The sequence below is a fragment of the Chrysemys picta genome, chromosome 2 (genome assembly GCF_011386835.1).
Source record: "Chrysemys picta bellii isolate R12L10 chromosome 2, ASM1138683v2, whole genome shotgun sequence".
NCBI classification, from domain to species: domain Eukaryota; kingdom Metazoa; phylum Chordata; order Testudines; family Emydidae; genus Chrysemys; species Chrysemys picta.
This window is the reverse complement of record NC_088792.1, coordinates 289,223,744-289,239,095: the sequence shown is the minus strand read 5'-3', so window position 1 is coordinate 289,239,095 and position 15,352 is coordinate 289,223,744. Positions and strand designations below refer to the sequence as shown.

The following is a 15,352-nucleotide window of genomic DNA, read 5'->3' as shown; positions in this document are numbered from 1 at the left end:
GTGCACTAACCCACGAGAACCATAGTTGGTGTATGTCGATCTGTAGCTTTCCTTGCTGTCCCTTGGTGTGGAGTAGTGAGGGTACAGATACGCCCTGTTGTGCTGCAGGATATGTTTAGGGACGTGAGGTGGAGCAGCCGTGGAGTTCTCCGAGGACTGCAGAGGTGGAGAATCTGGAATTTTTGGATCTGTAGGTCAAACAAGGTCTGCAGCATTTGTTTGACCCATTATTTCCTGGTGCATTTCCCTCTTGTGCTGTGGGGGCTCCTGGGCCTTCTTCCTGTCCCCTTTCTCTGTGCTGTTAGTCCTGTTTGCCCTCCATGCCCCCTCTGTTCATGGTCCGATGTAGCACTGGCTTTATGGGATCTTGGGGAACATGTTCTTCCTCATTGGGGTCAGGGATCTGCAACTTGCAGAGGGGGCAGCCCTGAAGGCCACCACTCCAGCAGCTGCTGATAAAACCCGAGGTGTACTGTTGGTTTCCAATCACAATGGAAAAGCGGGAGTTTCAGAACTCCTTTCCCTTATTGCCATGAGCACCCTGCAGACGTGCTTATTGAACACCTCAGTACAGCTCTCTAACCCCGGCTGTGATGGGCATGGCCCAGTGCGGGGGGAAGTGGGGATTTTCTGCTGCGTGAATCTTTTTGGTGCCTATTCCATGGGTATGAGCACAGGGCAATGGCAGTGAGTGCGGGCACTCTTTTCTGCGGGCGGTGTGCCTGAGAGTCACAAAGGCACAGAGAATACGTCTGCTCCCAGTATCCCGAAGCCACCTGGGCCCATATGCCGCTGGCCTGTTTACTGCAATGGTGCCAGCCAAACTGATTGCAGAGTATCTCCATGAATGTGTCATTGAGCTCTCTAGGTGGGTACAAGGGACATCCCTGTGTACGTAAACAGAGTGCGCTGCATCCCTCTCTTCCCCCACTGCCTAACCCAACAGGGAAAGGAAAGACGCCAGCTCTCCCTCTGTTTGCTGTGCTGCTACCTCTTCTCACCCGAGGAACAGTCCATACCTTTGTCTGGTTAACTTGGGGACAGGCAGGGCATCCTTTTGACGTGTAAACGTTGAAAGGAGAAATGCATGCACACACCTGAGTTCCCTTCCCCTTCATCAAGCTCACTCGCCTGGCAAGATTGGGGCAGTCTCAAGCAGGTCCTGGTTCGTGGCATGGCTAGAGTCCCCCACCACGTCTTCCAACCCCTTCTTCCTCCTCTCTGGTCACAGCTAGGGTCTTTGTCCCGGGCTCCTCTGAGGGATCCACGGTGGTCTGTAGGGCGCTGGTGCGGTCTTCACCAAGTATGGTTTGCAGCTTCTTGTACAAGCAGCAGGTCTGTGGCGAAGCCCTAGATCAATTGTTGCACTCCCTGGTCTCCTGAGATCCCTGGCAAAATTCCTTCCCTTTCACATGGCACTGCTGCTGATCCCTGTCATACCTTTTTGCCTGCATCCCCCCTACAGTCTGTTCAGAGATGTCCCCGTTTCTACAGCTGGTCCGTAGCTGTGCGTGCACAGCCTCTTCCTACTGGCTCAGGAGATCAGTATTTCCTGTCTGCAGCAGGCAGACGTGCATCTACTGCATGGAGCCGGCATGGTCGGCTGGGCAGTTGCACACAGTTAAGGGTGAGTTGCTGGGTGTGATCACCAGGTGAGTAATCAGGAGGAGGTGTTAAAACTCCCAATTTGTTTTTGAAATACGTGGGGGAGGGTGACCTTCAGGTTTCTGTGACCCCGGGGCATTTTAAAATTGTGACCGGAGCAATCCCAGTCCCAGGGAATGAGGCATTGTGGGACAGCTGCTAGAGGACTCACTCAGTTTCTACTTTCACACAGTGTTGATCTCAGTATGTCAAGCCTGGCTCTATGCCATTCGGGGAGGTGGTTTTAGTTCAGTGCTGTAATAGGGCACTTCCATTGGCCAGAGACAAATTTGGGTGTAGTCACATGTACATATGTTGTCGCAAGAAGACTTATGTCAGCCTGTGTAGTGGAGATATGGCCATACTCACTCAAGCCTAGGTTCTTCATCTCACAAATGGGGATACTTCCCTCCCTCATAGTGGTGCTGTGACGTACTCAGATGCTACAAAGAATACTAAACAAATCCTAAATAAAATCCGAAGGGAGCTCATCCATCTGTGTAGATCAGTACCTCCCCAGTGAAGCATTAGTAGTGCCAGGAGCACAACACCCCTGTCTTTTTGGCGAGATGCAAAACCGAGATTCTGATCACTTTGCTTCATTACAGATTCCGTGGCACTCTTGAGGTGTTAACCCCAATGTCTCAGCCAAATTCCAACTCTGGTAATTACATTCTGCCTCCTTAAATTCCCTTCACAGTTTCAATTAGACATGGTAGTGTTCACTTCCTGCTCTAATGATGATTGTGGTATTGCTGGGTGGTGGTAAACAGCTACAGGGAATCATCACGAAGGTGTTGGTGTTTCAGTCGTGAATGAAGTGACAGGGCGGGTGTCTGTGTGTCCTGTGTAGTGCTGAGTGTATCAGTGCTAATTGTACTCGGAGGCCATCTTCTCCCCCAAACTGGATACGTTGCAAGCCATTTGTTTCAAGTTTCCCTTTTTGGCATTACTCTTAAAGAAAAACGTATTGCTAACGAATCTTTCCTTCTGATGCCTTGTACTGAACAGGCAAGTTAGGTTCTTGTCTAATCCCCAGATGTTTAATGCCGCTAGGGCTTCCTGTTTCTAAGAGGTGCTGTGCTGGGTTTGTCACCGGGACATGTAGCAAGGCTGGGGCTCTTGTCTGAGACGAGCCCCAAAGACTCCCGCTGCCCTGTGCTCCCCATGTGCTGTGCTGCACCCTTGGCAGGTAGCTGGCATGTGGAAAATGAAGTGGTCTGGCTGAGAAGGACTCACCACCTTTGCTGTCAGCCTAGCAGAAGGGTAGAGTAGGCAGTGTTGGAATGTCTGCTGCTGGGGGAGGGGTCGGGTTTCTTACATTGGTGAGGGGGCAGAGGACATCCCCTCAAAGAGTTAATGATCCCAAAGACTGTTGAACCAGTAGAGCACTCTGTGTCTCAGTCTTTGGCAAATGATGACAGATTTGTGCTTGCAGTCACATTCTCAATCTTTAGATTGCTCTGCCTTTCTCTAATTATCCCCCTTTGACTTTTAGATGGCTTTCGAAAGGTTGTCCACATTGAGCAGGGTGGTTTGGTGAAGCCAGAGAAGGACGATACTGAATTTCAACATCCGTACTTCATCCGAGGCCAGGAGCAGCTCCTGGAGAATATCAAGAGGAAAGTAACCAGCGTAAGTGTACCTCAGCGATATTCCAGGCCAGCCCGTGGGTGAACCACTGTGAAACTGAGGAGGTTACTGTCTCCTCTTCAGTCAGCAAAGCAGCCGCATGCTCTGGGTATAAAGGGGATTCTGGCACTGTAGTTTTCATTCTCTGCCAAGTGGGTTTTCTAGTTGACTCCTGCATCACATTTCATTGAGTCCCAAGCTGCAGTGCCAATCGGCCAATCAGTGTGTGGTAGATATTTAGTGGGCCAATTTCTCTAATTGCTCTCTTAGCATCTGGCTTGGGATACCCTGGAGACAACTGGGAATTTGGCCTGTAACATGGAAGCCAAATTCACTTTGACTTGGCAAATAGGGAGCCAGCTTCACCTCCAGATTTATCTCCTTTTCTTTTAAAGTACTGCCTATGTAGGTTTGGCCTAATGGAGGTTATGGCAAACTTTCCTCTCCCAGGGGGAGATGTCAGAGAGCAGCTGAACCTTTGCTGTAGAACAGGAAGGAGCAACACAGTCCTTGGCTGAACTGCAGTCTTCACTTCGACCGTTACATAAGAACGGCCATACTGAGTCAGACCAAAGGTCCATCTAGCCCAGTGTCCTGTCTGCTGACAGTGGCCAGTGCCAGGTGCCCCAGAGGGAATGAACAGAACAGGGAATCAAGTGATCCATCCCCTGTCACCTATTCCCAGCTTCTGGCAGACAGAGGCTGGGGACACCATCCCTGTCCGTCTTGGCTAATAGCTGTTAATGGACCTATCCTCCATGAACTTATCTAGTTCTTTTTTTGAACCCTGTTATAGTCTTGGCCTTCAAAACATCCTCTGGAAAAGAGTTCCACAATTTGACTGTGCGTTGTGAGGAAAAAATACTTCCTTTTGTTTGCTTTAAACCTGCTGCCTACTAATTTCATTTGGTGACCCCTAGTTCTTGAGTTATGACAAGTAAATAACACGTCCTTATTTACCTTCTCAACATCAGTCATGATTTTATAGACCTCTATCATAACCCCCCTTAGTTGTCTCTTTTCCAAGCTGAAAAATCCCAGTCTTTTTAACCGCTCCTCATATGGCAGCCGTTCCATACCACTAATCATTTTTGTTGTCCTTTTCTGAACCTTTTCCAATTCCAATGCATCTTTTTTGAGATGGGGCGACCACATCCACACACAGTATTCAAGATGTGGGCGTGCCATGGATTTATACAGAGGCAATATATTTTCTGTCTGGTTCTCTATCCCTCTCCTAATGGTTCTTAATATTCTGTTTGCTTTTTTGACTGCCGCTGCATATTGAGTGGATGTTTTCAGAGAACTATCCACAATGACTCCAAGATGTTTCTTGAGTGGTAACAGCTAATTTAGACCCCATCATTTTATATGTAGAGTTGGGATTATGTTTTCCATTGTGCATTACTTTGCATTTATCAGCATTGAATTTCGTCTGCCATTATGTTGCCCAGTCACCCAGTTTTCTGAGACCTTTTTGTAGCTCTTCGCAGTCTGCCTGGGACTTAACTATCTTGAGTAGTTTTGTATCATCTGCAAATTTTGCCACCTCACTGTTTACCCCTTTTTCCATATCGTTTATGAATATGTTGAATAGGACTGGGCCCAGTACAGAAAAAAAAAAATCAGTTATAAGGCCTTGGAAGATGAAACTCCATATGTTTATCCTTAATATGATGGTTCTGGTAGTAATGGGAGCAGCAGGAAACACAGGTGTTTAAGATATGCTCTAGGTGTGTTAAACTTGTTAACCTCCACAGGGAGTCCCAAATACTAATTGCTCCACTTTTCCTTTAAACTGGGGTAAACCCACACTCCAAAACACAGCTCACAACTGCCTTCATTTTTAATAGCAGTATAGCCAGGCTAGGGTAGGGATCTCACACGCAGTACTCAGTTCTGAGCTGAGCAGACCCAACCTCCTCCCACAGTGGAACATTGCATGCTGGGATGTGGGTTCTGCCCAGGTCAAATCTGTATTCAAGATAAAGGCAACCATGGCCTGAACTGGACTTGTGGGCTGCACTTTGGCAGCCCCTGTGCTGCCAGGTATAAAATCGTATTGCTGCCTCATCGGTGGATTTGAGGAATCCTATTCAGAAACGAAAAGATCTAAGGGCACTTCAAGTCCTGCCTTTTGTGTTTGCTACTTAGCTGTCTTGTTGGGAGTGGATTTAGTTCTGTCTCAGTAAAAAAGCATTTTATAGAAGCATTTTGATATTTTAGGTGCCAAACATTTCTCATGAACTATTTGGCTACTCCATTAGCTCTGAAATGTGGGTGGAAGATGCAGCCAGCCAGGTTTTCAGTCATCCTTTTCCAAAAACCCTTCCAGGCAACCCAGCGATGGCAGCACACTGTGCTGCATGATGGAGAACCAGTGCGCTCTGCAATAACTTTAGGTGCCACTTCCGCTGAGCAGCATTTAGTACCTCCACACCGCTGCACGGTCCGCAAAGGATATACCACGTTGTGAGGTGCAGATCCCAGAGGGCCTGCTAGCCAGTGAAGGTGGGAGGGAGCTGCTGTCTGAATAGGTGAAATGTGTTAACCCCTGTAATTGCTGGCAGGTTCATAGAGCTCTCAGGTGTCAAAGCCTTTGTGAAACGTACCAGGATGCCATTCCTAGTGAGGTGAAACAGGCCCTTCAGACGCTTCCCGTCAGCCCTTTACGCACTTGCTAAGGGAATGAAGGGGCCAGCTGACTGACCGCTGCTCAGGAAGCACTGGAAGAGGCTCCCCATCCTGTCTCCATGTCTCTGCTCTCGTCTTGCCCTTTCCTGGTGCTGAAGAGTGAGCTCTGTCTGATCCGTTTTTCCATTAGTCTTGTAAACAGCTGCTTTCCGAATGTTCAGCCTTAGTAAAACTAGACCTCAGAACAGTGTCCTCTGCTAAACAGAATGTGCTTGATTGCAGAGAGCAGTAATGGTCTAGTATTCCTCTTCAGTAAAACCCCAGCGGGAAATGTGCTCTCGTGGGGCTTGTCTACACGGCCACTTTACAGTGCTGCAACTTTCTCACTCAGGGGTGTGAAAAAACACCCCCTCCCCCCCCCCCCCGAGTGCTCCCAAGTTTCAGCGCTGTAAAGTGCCAGTGTAGACAGTGCACCAGTGCTGGGAGCTATTCCCCTCATGGAGGTGAGTTTATTTATAGTGCTGGGAGAGCTCTCTGCCACAACTACACAGCCATGTGAAAGCGCTGCCGCGGCAGTACTTTAACGTTGCTAGTGAAGACCTGCCCTTAATCTTCCTAGCCTCTCAGCTCCAGGTCTTGTTGAGGCTGGTCTTTGCTTCATTGTTAGTTTGAGGTATAACTCAAACTATGCCTCTAACCCAGGGGTCTCAAACTCAAATGACCATGAGGGCCACATGAGGACTAGTAGATTGGCCTGAGGGCCGCATTACTGACACCTCCCTCCCGCCGCCCTCGGCCCCACCCCCACTCCACCCCTTCCATGAGGCCCCGCCCCTGCCTGGCCTCTTCCTACCCCTTCCCTTCCCCGAAATCCCCACCCCAACTCTGCCCCCTCCCTGCCCCCAGGGGGTGCATGGCGGGGGCTCAGGGCAGGGAGTTGGGGTGTGGGGTGCAGGAGGGGTGAGGGGTGTGGGGTGCAGGGTGCAGCAGGGGGCTCAGGGCAGTGGGTCGGGGTGCAAGAGGAGTGCGGGGTGCGGCAGGGGGTCAGGGTGCAGGGTACGGCAGGGGGTCGGGGTGCAAGAGGGGTGCGGCATAGGGCTCAGGACAGTGGGTTGGGATGCAGGAGGGGTGAGGGGTGTGGCAGGGGTGCAGGGTGCAGCAGGGGGCTCAGGGCAGTGGGTCGGGGTGCAAGAGGAGTGCGGGGTGCGGCAGGGGGTCAGGGTGCAGGGTGCGGCAGGGGGTCAGGGTGCAGGGTGCAGCAGGGGGTCGGGGTGCAAGAGGGGTGCGGCATAGGGCTCAGGACAGTGGGTTGGGATGCAGGAGGGGTGCGGGGTGAGGCAGGGGGTTCAGGTCGGGGTGCGGCAGGGGGTTTGGCTGCAGGAGAGGTTCGGGGGGCAGGATCTGGCCCAGCGCGTACCGGGAAGAGGCTGGAATGTGGGGAAGGGGGGCGGAGGGGCTGTGTGTTGCTGTTGCTTCAGGCACTGCCCCAGCAGCTCCCATTGGCCGCGGTTCCCTGTTCCCGGCCAATGGGAGCTGCTGGGGGCGCTGCCTGAAGCAACAGCAACACACACCCCTCTGCCCTCCCCCCTATTCCCCATGTTCCAGTCTCTTCCCAGAGCGGCGCGGGGCAGGGCAGGCGGGCAGGGAGCCTGCCGTGCCCCTGGTGCAGGTCCAGCCGGAGCCGCTCTAGGTAAACACTGGGGGAGGGCGGGGGGGCTGCGAGGGGCTTGCGGGCCGCGTGTTTGAGACCCCTGCTCTAACCCATCTCCCGTCCATCCACAAACACATCTGTAGCTTGTATTAAGTGGTGCTTTAAGCTTGAGCTAGCTGGCCCATCCCAAGGTGAAGATGTGTGCTGAAGTTTGCTGCTGATCCTTGAGTTACTAAAGTGATCGGGATGCAGTAGTTTGTTACTCCCAGGGGCTAATCTAATCACACTGTGTAGCTGGAGTGTTTTGCAGAGTGGTCACTTTCACTGTGCCCTCACTCCAGTGGGTTAGCTTGTTAGGACACTTGCGTTAAGTGTCGCAGTGAAGACACACCCTTAGAATGTCTTACTTTCAAATGAAGGAGCTGTTGGTGCAATGGAAGACTGTACACTTAATCAGAAAGTCAGTACAAAGCTGACAGCCGTTGTGCAAGCTTCCAGTGCAGCCTTAGCGTTTGCATTTCTGACCCAAAAGGATTCTGCTCCTTCAGGGAAGGGTCTGCAAATGACAGCCTTGTAGAAGAGCTGATCTGCGCCTGTCTGATTCGTTCTACAGTTAGACTGGTGAGTGGGTGAGGATGGGGAAGGAGGCTAATTAATCTGCATTTCCATTTTTGACGCTTAGAGAACAATTTTATAGGGTGAAACCTCACTGTCCTCTTCCTCTGTCTCCAGGTCTCCAGTATAAAGAATGAGGATATAAAGGTTCGTCAAGACAATGTAACCAAGTTACTGACTGATGTCCAGATGATGAAAGGAAAGCAAGAGAGCATGGATTCCAAACTGATAGCGATGAAACAGTACGTATATGGGGAGGGCAGGAGATGGGGAATAATGTGCTTAATCTGACTTCCCTCTGAAAGTATTGTGTTCAAGACCTCCTCTGGGCCGAGTCTAACTGCTTTGCATTGCTCTCTGCTCGCTTATATTTGCCACAATCCCAGTGGTCTCAGGAGTGTAACCTGTGCTTTAAGAGGCTCTCTCTCCAGGGAAAGGAGGAGCTGGGGTTTGGGAGAGCTTCTGAACACCACTAAATCCTCTGAAAGACCTTGGTATCCTAGTGACCAACCCTGCAATCCTAGACCGAGTAAGGCTGTACTAATTTCCCTCTATAATCCAGAATGGCCTTAGATGTCAGCTGGAGGGGCAGCTAAGAACAGAGTGATGTCTCCCTCCTCGATGGTGTCTCAACCAGATGTCTGATTCTCTGCGTGGGGCTGGGTTCTGTCTCTTGAGTCTCTTCCATCAAAATGTGAATGTTCTGTTCTCCATGTTCTTACTCCAAGCCCATCACCTTGGTGTTCAAGTGACGGAATAATTCCTACCCCTTTGTGCTAAAATTGCTGTCTTCGAGCCCATATTACATGCACAATTTAAATCTCCATTTTGTTGCCAGCAACCCAATACTTTTCCTTTTGGTTGGGAGCATAGGGCATGTGATCTTGTCTAGTCACCATTAACGCTCTTTGGTGAGTCAACCTTTGGGGATCATCACAGAGCACTGTTGATCACCCCTTTACTGAGACCAAGCCTGTCTCCCGTCCCACACAGATCAGATCAGAATTCAGAGGTCTGTGACCTATGCACATTGGGGTCTGAAATCCAGGCAGCAGCGGCTGGTTTTCCTGCCCAATAGCAGGATTTGTTTTAAAGTTAGGCACCCAATTTCCATTAATTTTAATGGGAAATGGACATTCCGATCCCTTAGGAAGATTTGCAGATCTCGGCTGGGTGGAATAAGTCATCTCCCACATGAAATTTGCCTCAAGATGAGTGATAGCAAATGTCCAAGGTTTTTGCTTTGTTTTGAAGAACCTTCCACCAGCGTTCCTAAGTGACCTGCTGTGGCTTACGAACTGGGGAGGATGCTGTCAAGTGCAGCTCTAGCCTTCAGCTCGCTGGCTGAACAGAGCAGACAGGCTGGATGGGTACCTGGAAGTGTGCGTGCCTGATGGGGAGTACATCTTCCACACTGCCTTCTGAGAGCTCCCTTCTCCTGGATTTCACTGGTACCCCTTGTACTTACAGCTCACTTCTGCAGTGCTGGTCACATGCATGGGAGTGGGAGAGAACCTGCTTTGTCTCCAGGTTCGAGGTGATTCTCTTGATCTTTTTTACCTGCCCCTGGGTCACAGTGCCCAGCCCCTGCTGTATGAAATGCAGTTCTCTTCAGGCTCTTCGTTGCCGGTGAGGAAGAAAAGTAGTTCTTCCTCTCCTCTCCAATAAGCAACGGTATCGTGTAAAATACCCCTGCATGAGGAGGAGTATATCTGCTCTTCCTATGCTCTGGTACGTGGGGGAGCAATTGTTTCCTTTTGCCTTCAGGCAAACCAAGTGATTGGTCCAGCACCACTCTGAATGAAAAACTCTGTTCTGCAGTAAGCGTTTAAGATGACCAAGAGTTATTTTGATACAGCACGTTGCAGCAAGTTTGGAGCCTGCTGGGGAGGTTTTTGCTCATTAGAGAGGACGTCTTTGACATTCATCTAAAACATTCAAGTTCTAGCCGATGACTTGTCAGTCATGGAACCTGTGTTAAATCTGTTAGAGGATAAACCTGTGTTTCTGAGATGGGAGTTAATTTTTTATCCCGCTTTTCCTGGAAAATTAGTCAGTTGCCTAAAACGATCTCAGGCTGCTGCTTGCTCTGATGCAGACTGGGAGTTTTCAGCATGGAAAAGAGACGACTAAGGGGGGATATGCTAGAGGTCTATAAAATCATGACTGGAGTGGAGAAAGTAAATAAGGACGTGTTATTTACTCCTCATAACACACGAACAAGGGGTCACCAAGTGACATGAATGGGCAGCAGGTTTAGAACAAACAAAAGGAAGTATTTCTTCACACAGTCAACCTGTAGAACTCCTCGACAGAGGATGTTGTGAATGCCAAGACCATAACAGGGTTCAGAAAAGAACTAGATAAGCTCCTGGAGGATGGGCAGGGATGGTGTCCCTAGCCTCTGTTTGCCAGAAGCTGGGAATGAGTGATGGGATGGATCACTTGATGGTTCTGTTTATTCCCTCGGGGGCACCTGGGAAGACAGGATACTGGGCTAGATGGACCTTTGGTCTGACCCAGTCTGGCCGCTCTTATGGTTCTGGCAGTTCTAGACCCAGCTGCTCTGTGTCACTTGGCCCAAGTAGAAAGCACTGTCCTTCCAGCACAGTTGATTCCTTTTTACTCTATACGTAGGGAATAAAGAGCTTAAGAGAGCTTGCAGCAGCCAACCTGGATCCCATTGGTCAGTCTTACAGTCCTTCATTGCTCCTAAGATGTATTTCTGTCACTCCTATTTATTCGTATGCATACACACAGCCACTGACGACGTGCTGGTATGGCAGCAACAGAAACTTAAGAAACCTGAAGAAGAGCCCAGTGTAAGCTCAAAAGCTGGTCTCTCTCACCGACAGAAGCTGGTCCAGTAAAAGATATCACCGCCTCCACCTTTTCTTAGCAATAGAAACTGGCACCTTGCTTCTTTAGAAAAGCAGCAGCCCCAATGCCATCTCTTTGGCGGATGACGGCTACTGTCCAACAGGTAACATGTCTGTACAGTGTCTAATGTAACGGGCCCCAGTCAGATTGGGGAGTTGTAGGTGCTGCTGTAATTATAAGTAACTCTTCCCTGGGGGCCAAAAAGGCACATCTAATTTGCATAAGAGTAATTTGCTGCAGAGTTCATCTTTACTAGATAGTAACAGGCCAGAGAGACTAGAGATCCCAGCATGCAATGCTTCTCTCTGTGGCTACTTCTTGGATCAAATGCAATGACGTAATGTCTGGGACCATACTCGTATATTAAAGATGAAGACATTCAAGTGGAATTGTAGATCTCTGTAGTCTGTACTGATACTACCCCACTACCCTGTGGGAATAGACTGAACATCATTGACTGTGAACTGAGTGCCTGTGTAAGCCACTAGATGGAGTGCATACAGCAGTGCTCTGGAGAGGAGATGGGTTCAGAGCAGCATTGTTTCCCCTGCAAATGGGAAGAGAATTATTGACCCAGAAATACAAAATGTATGTTGTACTTTGTGTAATAAACTAGCAAGGCGCCTCTCATAGAACTAAGTTTCAAACAAGCACTTAGGCGTTCAGTAGAGAAATGGTACAATTGCTTTGGCAGGCCGTGCTCCCTGTGGAGGAGCATGGTCCATGGCATTCAGATGAAGGCTGGCTATAAGCCACTTCTCCATGACAAGGGACTTTTGTGATGACTCTTCCAACCACCTTACCCCTGTCCAACTTCTAGATCTTCCCAGCCTCCTGCAGGTTCCCTGTCTGATAAATACAGCTGCTTGCCTCCGCTCTTACCTCCCTCTATAGCACCTACTCATCCTTATCCTTGGATTGCCACCCTTTCGTTCTGTCTCCAGCTTCCCTTTCCTTAGCAGGGTTCTGAAGACAATCTCCTCTTGCCTGTCTACACATCCCTCCCAGAGCATACTTCATGTTAACCTCGGCCCTGTGGCTGCTGATCTGCATTTGGCCTCTGAACCCAGCTCTGTTCTCATCCTACCTGGCATCCGTGTAGCTTTTGCTATTCTTGATCTCTCCGTTTTAATATTTTCTCCAGTCCCCTCCCCTGGTTTGAACCCTAACTCTTACCGCTCCTTTTTCATTCAGGTGGTGACGTTACATCTTATCTCCTCTGCTGTGGGATCTCTCCAGCCTTTGTCCTTGCTCTCCTTCTCCCTCTGTCTCTGAGATGTCTATTGCAAGCGTCACTTCTAAAACTTCATATAGAGCTTATGTATATTTTAAGATCTTTCAGTTCCAACTACTGTTCCCTTTAATCTCTACAGGGGCTGTTACAGACAACAGTCAGGTCTTTATTCAAGTGTTGGAATCCTGCCTTAGCGGGACCAGAGGATGAGCAGAGAATTGTATTGCTGTGTAGGAATAATGGGGTTTAGTCTTAGTATGCAAGTGTGAAATGTAGCTAAAATATGCAGGAGGCTGGCACCACTCTGTAGCTGTGGGGTGAAGGAGACCAGCCACCCGAAGAAATGAGAGCTGAAAAGATAAATGAGCAGACCAGGCATGGACTTCTCGAGCAGTTTCCAGCATTCTGGGACATGCTGATAATAGCTCTAAATAGGCCTCCCCCATTATTATGTATGGGCCAGTCATCTCGGGGCTCCTACTGCAAAGCTTGTAGGCACCCCGGCTGCTTCGCTTGACAGATAAGATGACCAGACCAGTGATGGCTTCCTGTTGTGATGTTACAGAAATAATCTGGAAGAACGAGTGTACATGGGAGTGGGAGAGACCATGCCTTACTCTGCAACAGTTTGGCTCATTCTCGCTAAAGATGAGTGTGATGGGTTCCCTCCAGGGTGCCACCTGGAACTGGGGTACCAGTGAGCCCACCCGCCTGGGCTCCCTTGACACTGTATTGCTGTGACAAGCTCTCTACAGGCTCCAGCCTGCTCTGTCACCAGCACCCATACAGGCAGGGACACAACCAGCTGCAGTTACATGCAGATGCTGCGATCAGCCCTGTATGGGAACGCTCCAGCTAGGGAACTTTCCTTTCCAGCCCCTCAGACCCCCCTCCCTCCCCCCCCGAGTGTAAACCCAAAATTATACCGTCTTGCACTGCACAGGGAACTGTACACCGTCAGCTCATTAAATTGGCCCCCTCCCTAGATGATCCCAATAGTTCATGGTCCTTTCTGTGGAGAGAAATCTACAACTGCTTTCTACCGCAAGTTATGACCCCCACACCCACAGGTTTTAGACAAACCAAAAACAAGTTTATTAACTTCGTGATTTTTGTGACGATAAGGCATAGCAAACAGACTAAAGCAGATTACCTAGCAAATAAACAAAAACGCAAACTAAGCTTAATATACTACATAGATCGGATATGAATAACAGATCCCCACCCTAATTAAGGGATGATACCAGCAGGCTGCATGTTCTTGGGCAAGCTGCACTTGCTCACAGCTTGGAATCCCCAGGTGTTCCATTCACGGGCTAAAAATCCCTTTAGCCTGGGTCCAGCACTTCCCCCAGTTCAGTCTTTATTCCTCAGGTGTTTCCAGGAGTCTCTTTGGGTGGGGAGTCAGTGAAGAACCATGATGATGTCACTCCCCTGCCTTATGTAGCTTTTGCATATGGCGGAACCCTTTGGTTCAAAGCCTGGTTCCCAGACCAGTCTGTGGGAAAAATGCTGACATCCCAAGATGGAGATCAGCACCAGGTGACCTGGTCACATGTCCCTGTAGTGTCACAGCAGACATTACTGGGAGGCTGTTTGTAGGGTCCTCAGGAAGCCCCCCCCCTCCAGGTGGGAGATAAGCTTCTTCTAAGGCTTATTGTTTTCTCTAATGGCCCTTCCCCACCCAGCTTTTCAGAATGAAAGCATCTTGTTTAGTGGGCGTTCCCCAGGTGTAAACACATTTGGAATACCGATACATAGTCAATATTCCTAACTTCAGATACAGAAATGATACATGCACACAAATAGGATAATCATATTCAGTAAATCATAATCTTTCCAATGATATCTCACATGACCCATCTTGCATAAAATACATCATAATTATGCCATAATCATATATATATAACACTATCTCTATGAAGAATATGGGGTGCAGAACACAATGAGGGTCTCTGTGCTCTTTTCATGTACTGATAGCATAGACTACTTTAGAGAGTTCGCAGGAAAAAAATGATATTCCTGAACCCCAGTGGTGTGTGAGGAGGTATAGCCAGAATTCAAGAATCAGAGTAAAGAAGAAGTTATTGTGACCAAAAGGAAGACTGGTCAGTTTTGTGGGGAGAAGTTTCATGAAAAGTGCCCCAAAGTTCCACTGTAAAGAGAGTTCAGATTTGCTCCCTGAATTTCCCAGCAAAATTCTCTTCTTCCATGTCCCCATTGCTGGAAATAAATGTACACATGACAGCCAGCCAGAGAGTGAATTGTGTGAATTCAGCCTAAGTTAATATCAGAGGCTTGTGAAACATGCTTCCTCTAAAACGTGTGTAAATCGGCTGCTTGGTCAAATGCAAGGTCATCTGCCTAAAGACCAAGATCCTAGGAAGCAGTGATTCTGAAAGACTTCAGCTAATTATCCATGACCTTGAATGAGTTTCTAGTGCAACACTGGCCAGAAGGACTACTGGATATATAAACAGGGAGCTCAAGAGTAGGAGGGTGGTTTTACCTCTCTATTTGGCACTAGTGCGGCCATTACTGGAGTACCGTGTCCAGTTCAGGTGTCTGCTTCAAGAAAAGCAACAGAGGGTCCCACAGGACCCTCTGTTGCTTTTTACAGATTCAGACTAACACGGCTACCCCTCTGATACTTGCTTCAAGAAAGATATTGAAAAATCGGGGAGTTCAGAGAAGACACCCAAGTGATGAAACTATTGTAAAACATGCCTCATAGTGAGATACTCAAGGAGGTCAGTCTAGTTAGCTTATCAAAGAGAAGGTGTGGCATGACATAATGAGCCTAAATATCTACGTAGGGAAAAGTAATTTGATAGACAGCTCTTCAATTTGTACATAACAAGTTCCTGTAGCTGTAAGTTGAAGCTAGACAAACTAGAAATAAGGTGAAAATTTAACAGTGAGGGTAGTTAACCATTAGAACAATTCATCAAGGTCAGTAGTGGAGTCTCAATCATTGGAAACTTTAAAATCAAGATTGGATGTTTTTCTAAGGCCTGGGCTACACTGGGGGGGGGGGGGTGTTTCGAACTAAGATATGCAAC

At 48.8% G+C, this 15,352-nt stretch overlaps 1 protein-coding gene across 1 annotated transcript in view; it reads left to right on the top strand.

Annotated features, from left to right (window-relative positions):
* The window catches only part of HSF1 (heat shock transcription factor 1), an 85,266-nt gene that overhangs the window by 12,359 nt on the left and 57,555 nt on the right, over positions 1-15,352 (top strand). The window contains exons 2-4 of the mRNA XM_005291139.3: positions 2,253-2,308; positions 3,143-3,279; positions 8,294-8,418. Coding sequence (XP_005291196.2) covers positions 2,284-2,308; positions 3,143-3,279; positions 8,294-8,418 — 287 coding nt within the window. The 5' untranslated portion in view covers positions 2,253-2,283. The remainder of the gene's footprint in view (positions 1-2,252; positions 2,309-3,142; positions 3,280-8,293; positions 8,419-15,352) is intronic.